The 21,819-nt window shown below is 44.1% G+C and overlaps 1 protein-coding gene and 1 long non-coding RNA gene across 7 annotated transcripts in view; one reads left to right on the plus strand and one right to left on the minus strand.

The window, feature by feature from the left end:
- Positions 1 to 7,806: 7,806 nt before the first annotated feature.
- The window catches only part of HOXB9 (homeobox B9), a 44,702-nt gene continuing 30,689 nt past the window's right edge, over positions 7,807 to 21,819 (plus strand). The window contains exon 1 of one of the 3 annotated variants that reach the window (XR_013978991.1): positions 7,807 to 8,224. Coding sequence is in view for 2 of the 3 variants with exons in the window: in XM_080979492.1 (XP_080835618.1) it covers positions 13,081 to 13,660 (580 nt within the window). In the remaining variant the exon portion in view is untranslated. Of the gene's footprint in view, positions 8,225 to 11,950; positions 13,661 to 21,819 lie in introns of those variants that run through there. The other 2 variants (XM_080979492.1, XM_080979490.1) reach the window with 2 other exon arrangements.
- LOC308462156 lies at positions 13,368 to 20,342 on the minus strand. 4 transcript variants are annotated; one of them, XR_013979021.1, is made up of 5 exons: positions 18,326 to 20,342; positions 16,943 to 18,243; positions 15,899 to 16,783; positions 14,763 to 14,995; positions 13,368 to 13,502 (listed from the first exon to the last, which is right to left on the minus strand). It is a non-coding gene; the product is annotated as an uncharacterized lncRNA (long non-coding RNA). The 4 variants fall into 4 exon arrangements; XR_013979020.1 differs by lacking the exon at positions 16,943 to 18,243; XR_013979022.1 differs by having other exon boundaries at positions 15,899 to 18,243.

Consider the following 21,819-nt stretch of genomic DNA (forward strand, 5'->3'; position numbering starts at 1 on the left):
TTAAAGAACTTTCGACTTTTTGCACTCATTTACCAAGGATGCGCCATGCTAATGGCAGCACTTGTCATTCACAACAGCGGCGCTTGTCATTCACAACAGCGGCACTTGTCAAACTCAACAACGGCACCATGCAAGCGAAATTAACTCTTACATCAAAATATTATGTTACATATTATATTGAGCTGCTATGTGGCAGCAGGGTCTGGCACATGACTGATGTATCTCCTAAGTAGGTGCCTAAACAATACTTATAAGTTTAAGTGTGGTGTTGTTGTATACTTAAATATAAGTGTATTGTAAAGAAATGAGCAAATAAAAAAGTTTGTTTCTTTTCCTCCCTTCTTTCGTAAACAAGAGATAAGGCATAAGCATGGTATCTGACATAAGCATAATAAAAGTTAATTTGGGGGCTGAACTAAATTTGGGGGGGAAGGCGCTGGGCGGATCTTTGCACCCCGGCGGCGCATATGCTAAAGACAGCACTGCATATACACACCATGTGTTTTTATGCACACACCAGCACCAAAGAATCCTGGGAGCTATAGTTTGTTGCGGGTGTTGGGAATTATAGCTCTGTGGGGGGTGAACTGCGGTTCCCAGCATTATTTGAGAGACATTGTGTGCTTTTAATGTGTGCATGCAGCCCGAGTAAATTTTCAGACACTTTGGTTAGGATGTTTTCACCATTATTAGAGTGCAGTGAAGTTTTTTCCCCACTGGTGCATTACACAGCTCTTAGTTGTTCACATCTGCATAGCTTCACTGGTGTCAGATTTGCTTCTGTTTGTAATCAATCCGGGGGAATTGATGGGTCAGTGAAGGCTTAGCCAGAACGCCATCCTTCTTCCTACTGGATCTCAGTCCTTATTTCACTCTATGATTTGACAATCTAATGTGTTTGGGATGACTTAGGAGCTACCGTATTTTTTGCTCTATAAGACTCACTTTTTCCCTCCTAAAAAGTAAGGGGAATGTGGTGTGCGTCTTATGGAGCGAATGCAGGCTGCGCAGCTATCCCAGAAGCCAGAACAGCAAGAGGGATTGCTGCTTTCACTGCGCAGCGATCCCTCTTGCTGTTCTGGCTTCTGAGATTCAGAATTTTTTCTTGTTTTCCTCCTCCAAAAATTAGGTGTGCCTTGTGGTCTGGTGCGTCTTACAGAGCAAAAAATACGGTATGTCTGTCTTGCTGGGTTAAAACCAGATTCGCTCCCACAGGAGTTTCTGCTCTCTCTCTCTCTCTCTCTCTCTCTCTCCAGCTGGTACCACTCATTTTTTCCAAGAAAAGCTGTTGTTGTTTTCAAAGCAGAATGTATTGTTTGAACCAAGGCAAGTAGCTATAACGGAGCCCAAGATTCCAGTAAGTGACATCTTCTGCTATTGAGCATTAGACTGATATGGATGAGGTCATGTACTTATCTACACACACACACGCAAACACACAGAGTTACTGCTATAAAGGCACCATCAAGAGAAGGAGTTTATTTCTCTCCAGACTTCTCTCAGGCTGCCAAATGGTGCTTCAAAAAACTCCACTGAGCTGAATTAACACCACTAAAGGGGAAGATTAGAAGCCCCTTTAAAATGGCTCCTGGGAAACTTTTCCAGCCTCATCTGTCTGCACCCTTGACAGAATATAAAGTTCCCAAATAATTTGAGTGTTGTAAAGTCATAAACATGGCCAGGCTTGGGTTTTAAATTAACAAGAATGTTATTTACTCCTGGGTTATTGGAGTCAGTGCAGTGATTGCCAAGCCATTTCCATTAATTTAAGTGCAGGTTCTTTTTATTAAAAGGGTGGGGAAGCGCTGGCCTTCATCCAGGGAACCACAGGCACCGCAGAAGGCTGCAAGGATGTTGCTGCACCTGTGAGTAATCACATGTCCCATGCGTGGCACAGGTTTCACCAGGGCCGGCCCACCCACAAGGCCAGGTAAGGCGACTGCCTCAGGTGGCAGGATGCCCAGGAGCCGCAGTTCCTGATGTCAATCTTCCTTCACCCCTTCTTCCTTGATAAGGTTGCCATTTTGGGGTCCGCCTCAGGTGCTTAAATGTCTTGGGCCTATCCTGGGTTTCACATACATTACTATGGTTGCAGTGCTTACACACAGGCGCTTCCACTTCATATATTCTATATACCACCCTTCATCCAAGGATCACAGGGCAGTTTACAAGGTAAAAACACAAAAATGCATAGCATAGTGTTGCAGGAATTTATGTTCAGATTGGGGGGGGGGGGGTTTGCCCCTCCAGCAGATATCATGCACATGCAGCCCACTACCAAAATCAGCACAATCACTTTTGTGACTTTTGTGATTTGTTCCCACAAAACGCTTCATCACAGTTTCTTCCTATCTATTGAAAGGGCCTTTGCTGCACAATACCAAATGTAACAATTCACTGATAAATGTATCTATGTACTGGCTCACAGGGAAAACTTCAGAAATTCATATACAGTGGTACCTCGGGTTACATACGCTTCAGGTTACATACACTTCAGGTTACAGACTCCGCTAACCCAGAAATAGTGCTTCAGGTTAAGAACTTTGCTTCAGCATGAGAACAGAAATCATGCTCTGGCGGCACGGCAGCAGTGGGAGGCCCCATTAGCTAAAGCGGTGCTTCAGGTTAAGAACAGTTTCAGGTTAAGTACGGACCTCCGGAATGAATTAAGTACTTAACCCGAGGTACCACTGTAGTCATGTGAGCTCAGCTACTCAGCAGCCCCTCTGCCTGAGCAATAATCCCTGGCATCCTGATACCTGAGTGTCAGACAGGTAGCCATTCCAGAAATAACAAACCCAGATGAAGACAAAAGGGTGTGATTAACTTGGCTGGGAAACAGGGAAATGTAAAGATCTCTTTTGTTACACTTGATGGGTGTTTGGTGGAGGGCAAGGAGAACCATGGGGCAGGGTCCAGGATGCTCAGATTACTGCCACCAGACCTCCCCTTTCATGATGTAACCATGATGTATTAGTGGTGTAGTTTGGGGGGTGTAACATGGGGATTAGCAGCTAATAAAAGTTTGGGGGCTCTTTAGTTCGGGGCTTCCATCTTGCTTCGTCTTGCAGTGAATTGGAGTCCTGTCATGACAGTTTCAATAAAGACCAAACCTATTGGCTGCTGTTTTGCTCCAATTTTCCTGGTTGGTGTCCTTGCTTTTTTGTCCAAGGGAGCCCTCGAATTTCTCCATTAACAGCTGTAACAAACAAAAACAACAACCCCACCACACAGATTAAAAGGCCAGAGATTGCTTAATTAGCCCAAGCCCTGGGAGAACAGGAATGTTCTTACCTGTCTCCTGAAGATATATAACAAAGGAGCAAGTGAGCCTCCTTGGGGAGAGCATTCCACAAACAGGGAGCCACCACAGAAAAGGCCGCTTAGTTGTGTTGCCACCCTCTGGACCTCTTGCAGAAGAGGCACACAGAGAAAGGTCTCAGACAGTGATTGCAGGATCCAGGTCAGTTCATACATAGCCTGTGTCGTGGGAGGGTGCCATCTTTCCCTTTGCTTCAGGCAGCAAAATGTGTTTGGCTGGTCCAGCATTTGACACTACTTGAGTGAACAAAGTGATGAGTGCGGTGGCCTTTAGACCTTTAAATGAGTCTGACTCATTTTCTCCTTCTCAAGCACGAAGGAGGTTTCCCAGCCCGCTCACAGGTCCTTATAATATCAGTGGAAACAGTTGGTCCTGGCGAGTATTAACTGCTTTCCATTTTAACCTGAGGATTGTCATTTGTCCAGTTTTAATTTTAATTTATTTGAATTAACTCTGGGATGCATTTTATTTGATTGATTGCTTGTTTTTATGCATATTGTATTATTTATATGATGTTAGCTGCTCTGAGCCTGGCTCCAGCTGCTCGGGGTACAAATAAAAATTAGTTGTTATTATTATTATTAGAAAACATATGCCTCTCTATTTAAAACCTGGGAGTTAAGAACTTTGTCAGAAGGCACAAGTAAATATTTGATTCACTTCGCACAGCTGAACGGAGTCCAGAAACTAAACTAAACTGAGAAAGTGTTTGTTGGCAGAAGCAGGGGAGGGGAAGCATTAGGAGACAGAGAAGGGGCAAAGAGCTTTTCTAGGCTGGCATATACTTTGTTCCACATATTAGATTTCTGAAAGGATTAATGTATATTGCGGGTACAGTGGTACCTCGGGTTAAGTACTTAATTCGTTCCAGAGGTCCGTTCTTAACCTGAAACTGTTCTTAACCTGAAGCACCACTTTAGCTAATGGGGCCTCCTGCTGTCGCCGTGCCGCCGGAGCCCGATTTCTGTTCTCATCCTGAAGCAAAGTTCTTAACCTGAAGCACGATTTCTGGGTTAGCGGAGTCTGTAACCTGAAGTGTATGTAACCCAAAATACCACTGTATGTGGGAGTCATTTATTTACATGGGTGGGAAGCTTGCTCCTCCTTGTTTCCCCATTTCCTGTCACCTATGTAAGTTCTTTTTTCTGAGTTTGCTTCTGAGCCAGAAGGAATCCTGCCAGAGTTAGGGAATAAAACTGATCTTAGGGCTCCCTCTAGCGTTGACCTTTTGTGAAATGCACAAATATTAACATCAATTTGCTTCTGCAGGTCAGCAGGGGGAAAAGAAAGGAACTTTGGGCTCCTCCAGACTGTTGTCTTATTGTGGGGGTGCAATGGCAACAGGTTCATGATGCAAAAATAGTGCATTTATTCCACTTTGGTATGTTCTGCAATGTTTCCCCAACACTACCAAATTATTGTGTCTGGAGGGGCTATAGCACAACAAAAGCAAGGTAAAAAATAAACCCAAACGTTTGTAGTATTAAAAATTATGGGATTTCAGCAGGAAATTATGGGATCTGCATTGACTGGAAATGAAGCAGTGTGGCCACCCCAAAACTTTTTCAAGCACAAACTGTATGGAAAATGAAATCACGTGTGACTGACACAATAACATCACGAACAAAAAAATAATCATGGACATGCAATAAAAATGATGTCATCATCCCAGGCATAAATTGAAGGCTTTCTCAAAGGAAAATTAACTGGGCAGGCAACTACCAGCTTTAGACAGTCTGTCACATCCCGATGTGAAGGGTCCCAATAATGCCCTCTTTGGTATGGGCTAGATTTCTGGTATTGGCAGAGGGTTGGACTAGATGATATTTGGGGAGACAGCTGGTCATGTTCCACTTTATATGCCCATCAAGTGTGACTTTGCAATGAAGTAAGATGAGGCATTTGCTTCTGGCTGTGGGTTTGGGGGACTGACCTTAAGCACAACTGAGCGAGTGACACAAGCAATATACACCCCATGGGGACATCATGTACTGGGGAGTCCTCAGGAGCCCGACTGGGTCCATGTAATAAATGAAGCTCCTATCCTCTTCAATGAATTTTATGCAATATAATTTCTGGGAAAGAGGATTCTGACATCATGTAATGGGAGGAGACACCACTTGGAATTTTCTCTGTAGGCACCAAAATGCCTTGGGCCAGCCCACTGAAGCCATGGACAAATCCTTCTAGAAACAGCCAAGAAACAATCTCCTTTGTGTACTGTGTTATCTTCGTTTCCTGATTTCCACTGCATTCCAGCAAAACAGCCCACTCCCCTATTCCCACATTGCATATTCAAGGCAATGACATTTGACCTTTAAGGTCAAACAACTTTAATCCAGAGAACAATGTTTTCCTAACCAACAAGGGATGTTGTCCACTCTCTCCTTATCAGGATGGCCACTCGCCACTTTACCCGAAACCTAAGAAAATCATAAAAATAATATATGATGAAATTTGGACTTTGGGATAAATTGGGGGGGGGGCATCAGATACACAAGCTAGCACGAGGGTGTGAGCGGACTCCTTTGCCTAATAGGAAATCAGATAGGTCCAACAAAGTTCCTACAGATGTTCATTTAGGGGCCCAAGTCCTGGGATGCAGTTCTTCACTAATTAAGGCTAAAACCCTAAACGCACTAAGGAATAAACTCCATTAAACAAAAAAAGGGATTACTTCTGAGTGAACATGCATAAGCTTTACACTACACAATTCCCCCCCCCCCCCCGCACTTCGTCTTAGCTGATTGTTTTAAGGACATCAGTCTACATCGCAACAACTTGGTGGCGGTGGCGGTGCAAGAGAAAGGGAGGGAAACAGATATGGCCAAGTTTAGCAGTTCTTGTGTAGTACAATAGTGAATTGGGAGGGGAGGGATGGAGAGAGAGAGAGAGAGGGAGGCCATTTTCAACAGAGATGTGGGAGACTTTGACACTGCCCAGGAAAACACCATAAAACCATTTGAGGGGAAAGTCTGGAGACCAAGGAGAGAGAGAACTTCAGATCTCTTGGCTTTAAAGTCTCCTTTATCCGTGTGTGTGTGTGTGTGTGTGTGTTGGGGGGTGCTACTCTTTCTTCCTTTTCTGAATGAGTTTCCGGAGATTGCTCTCCAACCCAGTTTTCTTTTCTTCCTCCTCTTCCCCTGCATCAAACCAACCATTCAAACTTTTTGTTTATTTGTTTTTTGAGTGCAACATTTTTAATGGAACTTCATCTGTGAATGTTCTCCTGCTGCGGGGGAGGGGGTCGCATGGCCCTTTATTCCCTTTCCTTAACGACATGAAATGAACCAATTCCATCAACCAACCCTATTTTTTTCTCAGATACAAAGCTGACTTTTGGAACTTTCACACCACCGTCCCAAAACTGGTACCCCGGGATGTCCAGTTGTTGAAATCCTTGAGAGATTGAACGAATTGAGTTATATCCTTTCCCCAGCCCACCCTAACCCCGAGGACAAATGCGCATGTTTCAAACTCAGCCCCGGACAAAGCGGTTTCTCCAGAGCTTTCGTCCTTACAAGGTTAGGGCGCTGAAATTCATAGCTCAAATTCACACGTAAATTTGTAAAGAATAGCAGCCACATCACTTAAGGTATCAACACAATCCTTTGCCTTCACATGTGGGCCTTCCTGAGGGAGAAAAAAACATCTGCACCTGAAATTGGGAAATACATGAAATTCCGACTGTAAAACGTAACGTTGCCTCCACGTGTGAATTGTCACCCTCCTCCGCCAGCACAATTTTGCATTTCGCTTTTCCTTCTTTAAAACAACAACAATAACTCTGGATCACTAGTTTCAGAGAGTCTAATTCGGTTCAACAGCAGCAGGGGACACTGAAAAGATCTGGTAGAAATTGGGTGGCGAATTGTATTAAAGGTAAGTCTGTGGACCTAGATATGGTAACGCTCATTGTTTAACAATGTACAATTGTTAATTTTAAGTAAATATATTTTAAAAATCGGTAGTTCCGAGACCTGCGGGTGGGGGGTGGGGATCGAGCAACCACACGTGCACAGGAAGGAAAAGCATGTTCTACATCAAAATAAACAGAGCAAACAAAATTTCCTCCCCTCCCTCTTCCATTTGACGCTTTCCTAATAAGAGTCATAGAAAAGAATAGACCAGTTACGTGTTCTCATACCCCAGCAGAAATCGGACAGATTAAAGGGCTATTTACGTCTTGCTCTAGAAATGTAAGTTTGTAGACGCAAGAATTCAGAGACTTATTGAGGCTTTGTAACAGAGGATCCCAGAACCCTCCTCTCGCTCCCTGTGGTTTTCAAAAAATAAAAATAAATAAATATGCTTTGCAGACCTGTACGCATCTGATTATGTCAGTTGATTCTTACAGATCTTAAATATAAAACAACTCGACCTCGCTTCAGTTTAAGAGCCTCCACAGGTGGGGGACCAGAGAGTGATTGGGAACAAATCCAGCGGCCACATTTGCTATGGACTCACAGGACAATAAGGTTGCGCTGAGATCCTGCATCCACCTGAGAGAAGAATCACAGGACTGTAGAGTTGGAAGGGAGGGACCCTGAGGACCCACAAAAACTCACACGGGGCTTTCTTTTGACTAAACATTTACAGGATTGTGCTGCGTGTTTACGACCTTCAGAAACACATGACCTCAAGGGAAATGGGTCGCGGCGTCTCCTCACGATTCCCTTATTCCCCTGAAGGTCGCGTTGGTGGCTTTCAAGCTGCTTCCTCGCTGGGTCGTCCCTTTCTCTCGTTTCCGACCCCTAGAAAGCCGCCTTTTCCATGTTTTGAACCCGTCTCGGGCAGAAAACAGGCCCAAGTTGAAGTTGCTGCGACACAAGTTTGCCACAAGTGGGGAAAGGCCTCGAATGGAAAGTCTGTAGTTGTTGGCGCCCCCACACAAATACTGTGGTAAGTTTATTATATCCTCTTGAAACTGCACGGCGTTATTATGCTTAGCCGCCCTATACCGTTACGACTTGCTGCTGGGAAAAGGGGATGAGAACATCAACATGCGTTTGATTTTTAATTTGTTGCGCGCATTGCCTGCGTTTTGCGGGCAGAGAAAATTGGCCACATCCAGATCCCTTTGCGTATTTACGCGGATTTCAATCTCACCGAGGTCCGTGGGCAGCTGTATGCAAGAAGGGCAGCCTGACATGTCTACTCAGAAGTCAGCCCAGTGGGACTTACTCGCAGGTAAGTGTGTGCAGTGTAGGGTTGCATCCATAAGGTACCAAGAGAGAAAGAATAGTCGGCTCCAGAATATCCTCAAAGGACGCATGCATTGAGGGTTGTGAGGAGAGCAAGATAAGCCTTCATCCGGTGTGGATCGGGGCTTAATGTAAACAGATCAGTGCTCAATCCGGTACTTTTTCATCCCCAAGGTCTTAGTTTGAGAAGTGATGTAAGAAGGGCCATGCGAAATAAATAATGCCCAAGTGAGTGTGGGGAAAGTAGACAAAGGCACAAACTGATGGGATGAAGAATAAGGAAAAAGAAAGATATTCAAACTTATATGTGGAGGGTGTGTTTCTGAGCTCAAAGTATACAGGAAGCAAAATCCTGCGCATGGTGACTCGGAAGCAGGCCCCGCTGCGTTCGGTAGGTCTCTCCCTTGTAATTGTGTTTAGGATTGCAGACTGCATCTCATTCGGAAACCTGTTTGTTTGGAGAAAAGCTTGCCACGAAATCCGTGGGATAGTCTTCCAATTTAGGGCCGCAGTCTTCGGTAACCGGTAACCCCTTCCTCACTATGTTTACTAGGAGTTAAGTCGGTGTGCGTATTTCCGAGGCGTCTTAGCGAGGGCTGGACCCAAAGGCTGCACCCCTCTTAGCACTTAGGGTAAGCTAACATGGTTAAGATCGGGGTGTAACTATGCTTGTTCCGTTGGGCTGCCGTAGAATCTAGGGGTGCTGCGGACATTGGCTGGGTCACACTTCTGTAATTTCGCCCTTTGGACACCATCCGCAGAGAAGATCCCCTCGGCAAATCCTTTCGAGCAAAACGAGCACGGCAGAGCTCTTGCGCAGCACCCCTTTCATTTCAGCGAGGGTTGCGCAGGAGAACTGCCAGGGGGTTGTGTGTAGTTAGTTACCCTTTCTCTGCTCCACCTTCTGCGGAAGAGTGCTCTTCGAGTGCATTCGCTATCCTCCGCAACTGGAAGGAACTAAAGGGTCTTTGTCTGAGACGCTTACCGCACAAACCTGTCTACTCAGAGGTAAGCCCCATTGTGGTAGCTGTGTAGAGAAAGGATCGCAGCCCAGGGTCCCCCCCCCCCCAAAGGTCATCAAGCTTAATTTATATTTGAAAATAAAGATTATATCCCAAGTCCATGTGCCTTGGCAGTAAAGTAGACCCCATTGTAAACTAGGATTGAAGGATTTGATTTATAAAGTTAACTTCGCTTCGGGAGAAGTGAGGCTTAAAAGGCTATTTGTCCCCAAAAATTGTGTAGGGGTTAAAAAAGTAGGGGAGATAATAAAGCCTATTCTGAAATAGTCTTCGAAGTTTCCATTGTGTTGGTAGTAGCTATGACTGTGACCTCTAACAGGATACTTTTCTCGCCATTCGTAAGATCTCTTGTGAATTCAACATGACCACTCTCAAATATGTGCCACGATCACCTTTTAATGGGTTGTGCAGTGGAATTATACGCTGAGAATCTATCTGAGCTCTGTGGAACTTATTCCCTAGTCAAGTTGCAATCCTCTACACACTTTTCTGAGAATGTCCCATTGAACTCAATGAGACTTATTTCTGAGTTGGTGTGTATAGGATTGCAGTATTAGTGAATTTAGCACTTTGGCCTTCAAAAGCGGTGGCCAGAAACACTCAGCGGCCATGCTCAGTCCAGGTCAAGTCAATGGGCACAATCCGGAGAGAAGGTCTCCTGCGCCAAAGTACAGCCCGCTCATTCTTTTCCACTGCAGTTTCGCAGGAGAATTTCCCACAGGCCTGTGCACAGACAGCGGCAAGCCTTGCCCACTGTTTCCTATCCAACTTCAGCCTTGAGCCGAGGTCAAATCAACAACAAACCTCAAGAGAAAATGTCAAAAATGTCGAGAAGAACGTATTCAGAATTATAGGGCTGGCCCGTAGTATTTTGGTGCCTGAAACGAAAATTCAAACGCTGCCGCTGCAGAAAAAAACTGTTACAATAAGTTAAATCTTCTACATCCTCACTCTTATCTAATGGTAGGGCCGGGCACTAGAAATCAATGCGTGTCTCCCTCACTCCCGCCCACTTCTTTGGGGGTTCTTTTTGGGGGGACTTGTTGCTGTGGAATTCCATCCTTTTTAGTCTTAGTCCGCTAAGATAATATTGACAGCTTCTAAGCATTTCAAGCGCAATTCAATTCATTTCAGTGGTCCTCGGACCTAATAATATACCCTTTGGCCAAATTCTACCCGTTTTGGTAAATATAAGTCTCTCTGACCTCCGTGGAACTTGCTTCAGCAGAGAGTTTACTTAGGATTCAGTTGTTATTGTTCCGGATGCGGACGATAGAAAGTTCTGTAGGGAAGTTCGGGCCCTCTTCCAACAGTAACATCTGCAAGATGGAACAGTCGTTTTCTCAAGCCGCAGACAATAAGAAGGGGAAACCAGCCAGAGCTCCTTAATTGCTGTTGCCCGACTTAGGCCAAAACTTTCCAAAGGCTTTCTTATTCCTGGCGTTCCTAATTGCGTTGTGCATATTTTGGGCATATTTAGTAATAAAGGCCTTATAAAGGTCTCCCCAAGCCTTCTGCAGAGCTGTATAGGATACCACTCCAAATCATGCTGAAACATGCGATTAAAAAGAGTGTAGATCTCTCCCGAACCCATCAGGAGGGTCTCCTCTCTCAACCCCATTAAGCATGAACTAGACCCTTGCGCGCATCTATTATATATATAGCAATCACCCACATCTGTACAAATCCGTCTATGCCTGTGTTTAAAACATTGTTTGGATGTTTTACCATGGTTGGTGCGTGGGAGAGACTACAAAACTTTCCTGCTGCACAGAACTCTTCTGTTAGGTCCTAAAATGAAATAAAAGGGTAGTGGTGGGGGAGATATGGTGATTTCGCTGAGACTTTTGCTCAGGAGAAACGGGAGGCTGGAGCAGGCACCGCCTTAATTAAACGGTACATAGCTAAGCCGTGCTGGGAGGATAATTATAAAAGCCCTCTAGAGACAAAACAGTGAGATATATAAATATATACCCACAAATACACGCACACATATCTATTTCACGGCTTTGTCTCTAGAGGGCAACTTGAATCCTCCCCGATACACCCATTAGGAGTAAGAGGCGGGCTAATTTAAATAGAGCATTAACCAGAAATCAGCTGAAGTCAACTGTGGTGTGATGGTTAGAGTGTGGGGCTATGACCTGGGAGTCCAGAGTTCGACTCCTCCACGCAGCCGTGAAGTTCACTGGGTGACCTTCCTCCAGTCCCCATCTCTCAGCCTAACCTACCTCACAGCGTTGTTGTGAGGATGAAATGGGGAGGAGGAGAACCATGTACGTACACCACCTTAGGACAAGGTGTAACGTCATCATTGAAAGTATCAAGTCCTGGTCCAAGGATGTGGGTCTCCTCTTCTCTGAAAGAACAGCTCTGCTTCTCAAGATTGTGGGAGATTTGAGTGATAGAACTGGGCGACTGCCTTTATTTTAAAAAGCACAAAACCATACAACAATATGTAGCCTTTACAATATGCATGGGAGGAATTTAGATCTAACTAGCTGCAAACATGCACACTCACATCCACAGTGTTTCACGCCTGATGACCTACTGCGTTCGTATATATTCTCTTGTTTATATATGAATATATAGCCATTTGAAGGCGTAGTACATTATAGGAAAGTGGCTCATCTGCCTTCTTCAATTTCCAGGGAACACAGTTTATTGGAAGCCAATATTTTAGCCGGGGGTGCCGGTTTATCGTTAGTTAAAAGCAGAAATTTGGTGTATTTGTGCACGAGCTTGACGTGCCCTAAGTTTTTCAAGTATGCAGGCAGAGCGGGCCCAGCGATTCCAGCTAGGCTCTCCTCCCAAATATTGTAAAAAAATAAAAATAAATCCGGCCTTTTCTCAGTAGCGAGGCGCAGCAGTGAGTAAGACACTGCAAAGAGGCACAAGCAAGAAGACTGTAAATCTGCAAATGCGCACAAATCACTAGCATTATTATTATCGTTTGCTTTTTCAGGGTTCAAAGGGCTTTCCAATTCTCATCTCTCCTTTGTCGCAGACGGATTTTATTTCGGAGGAGTGGGTGGGGGGAGGAGGGAGTGGCGTGAAGTGAATGGATTGTAGCTACAGATGTCTGCGCCGAAGATTTCCTTTCGTTCCTTTTAAAAAAAAAGATGAGTCCCTCCGCAAACCAGTAAAGTTTGCCATTAAAATTGACACCAGGGGATGTCCGTAGAAGCCATGTCCATCTGGGATTGGCTAGCCCGCCGGAAGTGGCTCGGCGGACGCATTTTCTAACAGATAAGTCCATTGCTCGAGACCTTTTCCCTTAAACATTCTCTCTCTCACTCGCACGCACACGCACACACAGTGGCTCGGTATATTCCATCATTTTTTTCCGCCAAGCTCCTGCCTGGAGGGTGTTATCCTCGCAACTTTCCTGTAAACCCGCACACCCTATAGGATAATAGGTGGGTTTCAGAACCCCATATATACACTCTGCTTGCCAAAGCCTCACGCTGCAATTTGGGTTGGCTTGAGGCGAGGAGGGGGCAGTGGACAGTGGTTCTATGGGGGAAGAGGCATGAACAGCCACCAGTCCGGACTGCGGTTCCTTCCACCTCCTTCCCACCATCCAGGTTGGAGAGGTCACCATCCCCACCATGAGTTCCTCCCTCCAAAGATCAGCTCGTCTTGCTTGTACGCTTCGAGGAGAAAAGACCAGGAATCCTCTTGCTTGGAATTCGAGGCCGAGAAATTTCCTCCGACCCCTCTCCAGCCAGAAGTTCCTCCTCTCCCCGGGCTGGGGATGAAAGAACCGGCTTTCTCCGTCCGCCAAGGTGGTCCTCCGCAGCCAGCCTTCGCGGCCAATTCCCTTCCACAGCCGTCTTTGGGCATCTTTCCTCCGCCGTCACCTTGCGAAGAATTAACTTCCGCCGCCGCCGCCGCCGCCGCCGCCGCCAACGGGACTCTACACCGCGGGAGTCCTTCACCTTCTCCTCCAGCCTTCGTGGACAAAAGAGAGTACGAGGTGTCTATCCTATTGAAACCTAACTATGGACCAGGGGAGAGCAAAGGAGAAGCAGGGGAAGAAGCGGAGGAGAAAATTTTATTGCAGAAAGCTTCGTCTTTAGATCTATCTAAAAGAGACAAAACTTCACCAGGTGGGTCAATTGCGCTGAGGTTGGCGGGGAGGAGAAAGCAGAGGGCTATTATTTGGGAAAGGGAAGCATGACAAAATCTTGGAAAGTGTTGTCCTAAGCAATTATTATTATTATTATTATTATTATTATTATTAATGAATGAGTACTTAAAAAATATTCCTCCTATGCCTCGATCCTGTGAAAATCAGAATCATTAAATTTAAAAGAAAGAGAAAGATGTATGGGGCGGGAGGGAAAATGAAAGGAATCGAATGCGCTGGAGAAAATGTTTTCCTGGTTCGAGTTAAATCCCATCGGATTGTAACAAGTGGTTGGAGGGGAAGGTGGCGTTGTGCACCTGGACCTCAACGTTAGGGAGTTAAAGAATTCACACATAGGTCTACTGACTCCCAAAAAGTTGTGGCGTGATTACGCTGATGATAGGAGTGAGATGAGATTAAGAATTAGTTGCGGGAACTTTAAAGAATTGGGGAGCGGGGGTGGACAGAAGGGTCACGACAGTCAGCTGCGACAAAAAAGAACAGCAACCGAATTCATGGTGGCATCCCAAGTTTGATTTAAAAACCCAGCGCCGGGTTGCAGGTTATGCTTTTAAAAACGACAACAACATATCTGTATTGCTAATGAGCGAATCACAAAGGCCCTAGCGCGGAAGGCGGGGGTGGGGTGGGGAGTTCTCCTGCGCAAGCTCAGCCCTAATGCCTTGGAGCAATCCGGTTAGGAGCATGGTAGTTTTGCACTTGTTGGGGGGTAGAAGCACCTGTGCGTCTTTACGCGTCTGTGCCTCCCCAAACAGCCCCTTTCCATTCATGTTGTTCTTTTTAAATCGCCACATTGCTCCTAACTTTAAAGGAAAATTGTGGAGCTGAGATTTCTTTCTCTCCCCTCGCTATAAGGGAACAGTCTCTCAGGGGGAAGAAAGGCATGAACAGACACTAAAATACGTTTCGAAATTAATAAAGGAAAGGTACGGCACGTCAACCAAGCACAACTCTTATTCTTTAAGTAGCGGAACTATTATAATGACAAAAACCGGAATGATTCTGAAATATTAAAGAAGGGGGGTGGGAATAAGCTGGCACTTAATAAGTTGCTTTCCTACCCGTGGCTGAGGTCAAATGGAAAACCAAGCGACCAAGGGAAAGGCATTGATCCTACCCAAGCTCAAGTGAAGGACGACCTTCCCGTGGAGGGGCGCAGCGATCGCCCAAAGCCCAAGTGTACGCCAACGTCGGAATGGAGCAGTTCAACATCAAAGAGAATTCCTAATTGGTGCACGCGCGATTGAGAGGGAGACATTTCTCCCGCTCCTGGGCGCCATTAAATGGAATTTTCCTGCACAAGTAGAGCCAATAAGAAAGCGTTAACTTGGAATTGCATTTGGGACGTACTATCTCTTTCCTTGCAAGGGGTGTGCGTGTTTATATATAGAGAGGGGCTGTTTTGAAGTAGTGGGAATGCAAAGCATTTTCTCTTTTAAAAAAACCTCTTTCCTCCCTTTTATCTATATAAACCTTACAGACCCAGTTTACTAAGGGCTTTCCATATAAAGAATTGGTTACTAAAGATTTACGTGCCTAATTTCTTCCTATTATCTCCTGCCCTATCCGTTGACATGCAAATACGTCTCTTAGCCTTAAATCCACAGGGATATTGCAACAGAACAGGCCAGTCCATTGCTTATTTTTGCCTGGGAATCCCGACACCCCGATTCTTAGCGTATTGGACAGGATCTATTTTTTTACTTTTTTACAGCAAGGCCCTATGCCCATGATCTCTAAAATAAGTCTCACTGAGTTCAATGGCAGTAACTCCTAAGTAAGCGTGTATAGGATTGCAGTCTAATTTAGGTCCAGCTTGCTTCTCCAGTCGGAAGTTCCACAGGCAGAAGAAATAGGGGATTGAGAAGGGGGGAATGGTGAATTAAAGCGGATGAATAAGATCCCTTTAGCTTCGGAGAAAAAGAGGCGAGGCACACGCTCTCTAGGAAAGAGTTGAGCTGCAATCCTATTCACACTCAACTTGGAATTAAGCATCATTGGATTTAGGGGGCGATTTGTCTGTTTGTTTTTAACCAGAATAAACATGCCTTGAATCGGTCTGCACGAAACCTTTCTCTTCTTGGCTTCATAAAGCCAGAGACTGCAGGCAAAGAGAAAGAACGTGAGAAAGGAGCAGGCAGGATAGAAGACGGAGGGTTATTCTAGGGCGAGGGGGAGAAACAAAATTGCATCATACCTACGGTCCGTTTGCTTCGGTTTAGATTTCTCTTTCCGCTCCTTCGCTTAGGCCTTTTCTTCCAGCGGGGTCTGCTTTCCCCACCCGCTTTTTCTCCCGTAAACATGATAAATAAAGAGAAGTGGTGGGAAAAGAGCAAGATAGATTGTAAGCGATTGAAAAGCAACAGCTACCACATCTGAGAATATAAAGGGGCATTTCAGAAGCTGAAAACCTGGAGGACTCGCCTGCCGAAGTTAGACACCTGTGAGTTCAGTGAGCGAGGGCGATTTAAGCTCCAGACTTAATTTTCCTCTGGAAATCTCTCTCTCTCTCTCTTTAATGCTTAACTTTTTGGCCGGATCGTGCTCTTGCATTGTTTAAAAGGAAAGCTTCAAATGAAAAGCCTTTCAAGTGACTGAAATGACCCGCGTTTTACAAAACCTCCTGCGCTAGAGGCTGTCGTTAATGACGCCAACAACCTTTGATCTTGACTGAATCCAAGAATACCCCCCTCAATTTACTCCCCATGAAGAGAAGCGTGTAAGTTTGCTGTTCATTACTAATGTACATCACCCAGGTTTGTGTGTCAGCTAAGAGGAATCGTAATGTGTTCCCCTCCCCGACCTCGAATCTGCAGGAATTAAACTTGTTCGTTTCTTATAATATGTCTTCCCTTGTGGGCATTAGGCTCTCCAAACGAAGATCTTTACTCACCGGTATTATTGCGAACATTAACAAACCTGAAATAACCTTAGAATGCGCTGCGGTTCTGCTCCGCTGGCGAAAAACAAAACAAAAAAACCCCTCGAAAAGTAAGTCCTCATGAGACCTAAACAGACTGGAAATAAGTTCTTCCGCTAAGGCTCCTCGAAGCTATTTGTGACTCAGCCATCCTTTCTTTTCCTTTAAAAAAAAAATCCAATTTAGAAAAGTTTAAAATGCGCCCGTACATATGGAGAGCTCATTGGCTTCGTCCAACGAGTCTCTAGAAAACGTTTTGCCAATTTATGGCAAATGGAGGGGGGTGAGACATTCAAAGAAGCGATCTTGCTTATTCTCTACCTGCTGTTAAATGACGTTTCTTTTTTAAAGATAAGGTTTTGCCCTTAACCATTTTGCTCAAGAAAAAAATCCAAACAGCCCCACTCGTGCTAATTAAAGAAAGGCTTAATTGCTCGAATCACTAACTCCGAAGCATATGCGGAAACCAATTTAAGAGGGTAGTTTTAAAAAACAAAACAAAACCCCAAGAGACACAGCACCGCCGTGAACTTTGGTTGAAGTATAATTTCCTCTGCTTTAAAGGGCTGGTCTTTGCAAAACCTTGACACGTGTTGAATGAAATCTTTTCTTGGATCGATCGGCTAAAAGTTCTGTTTTGAGCATTTATAGCAGCTGACGGGAAAGCATTATTCCCGTTCGAAGAGGAGTATAGTTTATGATCTAGTGTCTAATGACTCCTATAAGCAAGAGTAATAACAGGCTTCAACGTTCGCATAGTTGTAATCTAACTCAATCATGCTTTTTAAAATAAATAAATAAATAACTGGATGTTTAAAAGACCCTAACTTTAAATGACCTTTGGGTTAGAGTTCTTAATCTTTTCAGAACTGATATCCACATTTGGCCCAAGCAGGTATTTGGAAGCCGCCTTCTTTATTTATTTTAAATTATGTTAACCGTGTATTTCTTTTGTGATAATGGTGCTGTTCAAACCCCGTTTAGTAGGTCAAGCTGGGACGCAGCAGTCGCGACCCGCCAACTGAAGACCGGTTGTGCTATGAAAATCTAATCCTATGAATATTTTCCCAATAGTAAGAGTTCAGTTGGAGTTACCTGAACACACATATCACGGGACTGCAACTTTCAGGCGTGATCCGGGCAAAGCTAAGCACTTCTGACACCCTTGGTCCTCAGTGGAAGAGTTCAATTTCTTTGAGATCAGAATGGTTTTTCAAAGAGCTTGGATGCGCATGATGCTCACATGGGCATCGTTGTGGCGGGCTGCGTTTCCTAGCCATGCACAACCACAGCTTCCTGCCCTTGCAGTCTTCTCTAAAATGCTGCATTCGTCAGCCTTTTCGGGAGGTAAAACTTAGCGTTGCCCCTAGTGAAGTACAGCTCCAGGAACAACCGGGGCGCATTATCAATCATCGATAAAACATTATGATAATTCCCTTGTCTCCATCACATCTTCCTGAGCAATGCTATCTATTTTCACAGTGCAATCCTATGCGCGTGCACTTACCTGGGAGGCAGCCTCACTGAACTCAACAGGGCTTACTTGTAAGTAGGGTTCAGATTACCCATTTAGCCAAAATCCTAATCTTGCTTTCTTTCTATTTGGGCACCCTGATCCCAAACTAAAAAAAATACATTTACTTTAAAATGGATGTCAGCTGAAATACTTCATTCCAAGTGAGGTGTGTGTTCAGGGGGGCTTACATAGAATTGCAGCCTCACAGTCCTGCGCATTTTTACTCAGAAGTCAGGCTGCCTTGGAATGGGTCTTTCTTCCATGTAATCGGGCATAGAATTTGAGCCTGCCAGTGCATTCCTATGCGCAGAAGTCAGCTCCGTTTCGGCGGTGGAGCGGGGGTGGCGGCTCTGGAGTAACAATGGGGCGAAGGAAGAGAATACATTCCCGTTAATAAATGGGACCGAACTACAAACTTGCTTAGTTTAAATTTAATGTCTGCCTTGCCATATCTTGTGGCTGGTCGCTGCTGGCGACAGTGTGCCAAATTAGGTCTGAACTAGAAAAACAGTTATTGTACTGTGAATACGCTGACTTCTCAGAGGCTGCTTTTGAAAAGAGCAATTCAGTATTTTTCCCCTTCGTTTTTTATTAGGGAGCTGAATTAGCCTTGCAGTTGATTCTGATGAACAATTTTGAAAGAGATTTCTATTGTCCCGGGTCGCTCTCCCAAAATATGTTCCTCTTCCCCGCCTCTTTCTCACTCGCGTTTAATTTTGAATCGCGTTTTGTTCTCCTACACGATCTAGGGGGGTTAACAGTAATTTTGTAAGTGGGGAAAAAACAGACCCTCTCCCAATTCAGCTCGAAAGAAGCACAAGAAAAAGCTCTAAGTATAAAAACAGGGAGTTCAGATAAAAATGACTAGGTTGCAATCTCATACATACTTAATACTGTATTATTATTTTTAACCTCAGAGAGTCTTATTTCTGAGTCGACAGGTATAAGATTGCGCTTTCACACCCCGATCCTAGGCACTTGAAATAAAACCCAGCATCCACACACACACACCCCACACGTCAGTGGTTTGATCCATCCACTCACCCTCCTCTGGTTTTTAAAACAATATTCGTAGCACCGTTTCAAATACCTTATACAGTAATAAAAAGATGGGGCAATCCCTGTTTTACTACCAGTACAGTACTACTTTTTCATGCGTAAAGAACATTCCCTTTCCTTTTCCGCCCCCTTAAAATAGTTTAAATTCTTATATCCAGTTCATGCGACTGACGGGAATGAAATGATAGAGCAACGTATAACTGAACTACGTCTCTGTAAAAATTAATTCTTTTTAATTCTTAAAAAACCCAGATACGAATTTGACGAAACAGCTCCGCCTAGAGGCCACCTGAAGGGTTAACCAGGACTCTGGCTTTACAGACAATCGGAAGAAACAACTGGTCGAAGGCTAGAGGTCAGCCTCCTGAATTAACATCTCAGTTATCATTAGGACACGTATGTCAGTATGACATCAAATGATAAGTGGGCAGCGATTATAAACTCGTTGGCTTCCCGGAGACTTACGCGTTTGTTAAATGGCTTCAGTCTGCAAGCCTCGAATATAGCCAGAGAAAAAGGAAATTGAGCTGGAGGTGGCGATAATACTAAGGAAACACTCATTCATTTTTATGCATCTCGTTGCCATGGGTGTTACAATTTTACTCTCCACCTCCTCCTCCAAAATTATGCTTTATTTCCTTGTTAAGCAATACGCCCACCTAATATTTTTTTTTAATGTTCTGCAGTGGGGTGTATTTTTAAAAAACAAAGTATAGTGCATTAACTCTGCTATAATTACCCGCTGAAATCTTCTCTGAAATGGAAGTCGTACAGTAATTTTATTTAACTTTAAAACCTATAAGTGCCACCTATTTGCAGCATATCCCACCCTTCCAGCTAAGGAGCGGAGGCAATCTTAAAGGACCCACATCACATACACAAAACCAGCATCTTTTTTCTCGCTGTATAGTGCGGCCTAAACACAGCTGCCTATGCATGTCTGCTCAGAATAAAGTCCTGCTCAATTCAACAGAGCTTACACACAGGCTAACAAGTTACAGGGAACCAGGCAGAGGGCCTTTTCGGTAGTGGCACCTTCCCTGTGGAACGCCCTCCCACCAGATGTCAAAGAGAACAACAACTACCAGACTTTTAGAAGACATCTGAAGGCAGCCCTGTTTAGGGAAGCTTTTAATGTTTGATGTATTATAGTATTTTAATATTTTTTTAGAAGCCGCCCACAGCCAGATGGGCGGGGTGTAAATAATAAATTTATTATTATTATTATTATTATTATTATTATTATTATTATTATTATTATTACAAATACAGGACCACGGCCTTCATAATATGGACAGGAAGCAAGCAACTGCTTATAAAAGTATTACCTTTCAAGAAAAGGGAAGGTGTAATCAATTAATCAATATTTTTTAAAGCACACGGCGGGGAGGGAATCCTCCCAAGTACATATGTAAATATTCATTTTCAGCTTGTAATATGTAGTTTCTATGGAAATATGTAGATTTCCATAGGTTATACCTGAGAAGTTATGCTTTAACTAAGTTCATTTTCTCATGAGTAGGTGTCACTGAATGAGCTGGGACTTGTGGAAACCTTGACATCTTGGGGCTTAGCTGTAGTATGAGATCATTCCTGACTGTGTGTCAAAGTACCACTCATCCCCATCTATTCAAAAGCTGTGGTTACATTTTAGGAAGAATAGTGCTAGGTTTGAGGGCCTGCAGATCATGCTCTTTGACCCTGATGCCCTTCCACTTAATTACAGATATGTAGATCATTGTTATAAGATGACAAGGTGTAATCCCTTTCTCTCTTAATACTTCTTGAAAAATCCCAGAATAACCCATGTCTATAACTTAGCTCTGGCTCCCTCCAAGGCTGCCTAAAGTATGTGGCAGCCCTGTTTAGGGAAGTTTCTAAGGATGGATGTTTTTATTATGTTTTTAGATATATTGTAAGCCAGCCACAGCACAGTGGTGTAGCGTGGGTTGTCAGCACCCGGGGCAAGGCAAGTAATTCGCGCCCCCTAACCCGTGGATTTGCGCCCCCTAACCCTAACCCCCAGATGTTGAGGCCGGTGCGGCCGGCCCCCCCTGCACCCCCACGCTACGCCACTGCCACAGCAGCTGGGGAAACCCAGCCAGATGGGTGGGGCTAATAATAATAATAATAATAGGATACCTCTGAAGTCACTCGTATTAGACTTAAGAAAGCTCTCCAGCCCAAACTATCTTAGAGTATCAAAGTTCTTTAGAATTTAGACAAGGAAGTAAAAATGGTTCTATTTAATGTGTGAAATCAAAGTTCCATATTATGTTGTTATCCTGATATAGTACCAGCTATGTTTATAATGTCACTGCTTTGGACTGGTTTCATTGCACCCTTTTTAGTAAGTTGATATGCAGTCCACTCTTCGTACAAACAATAGCTATCAAATGCTAAACACCATTGCATGGAAACTATTCAAATAATTATATCAATGTTTAATTGTATTTTAAAGACTGAGTCTCGTCAGGGGAAAAGGTGAGGTATAAATAAATAAAATAATAGTAACAGGAATCGTAATAAATACAGTCCCATACTGTGAAGTATGAATTAATGAAATCAAAGTATGATATATTGTTGGATGTCAAATGCTGACATTGCATATTAAATATTCAGT

The sequence above is a fragment of the Podarcis pityusensis genome (genome assembly GCF_964106645.2).
Source record: "Podarcis pityusensis genome assembly, chromosome: 13".
NCBI classification, from domain to species: domain Eukaryota; kingdom Metazoa; phylum Chordata; class Lepidosauria; order Squamata; family Lacertidae; genus Podarcis; species Podarcis pityusensis.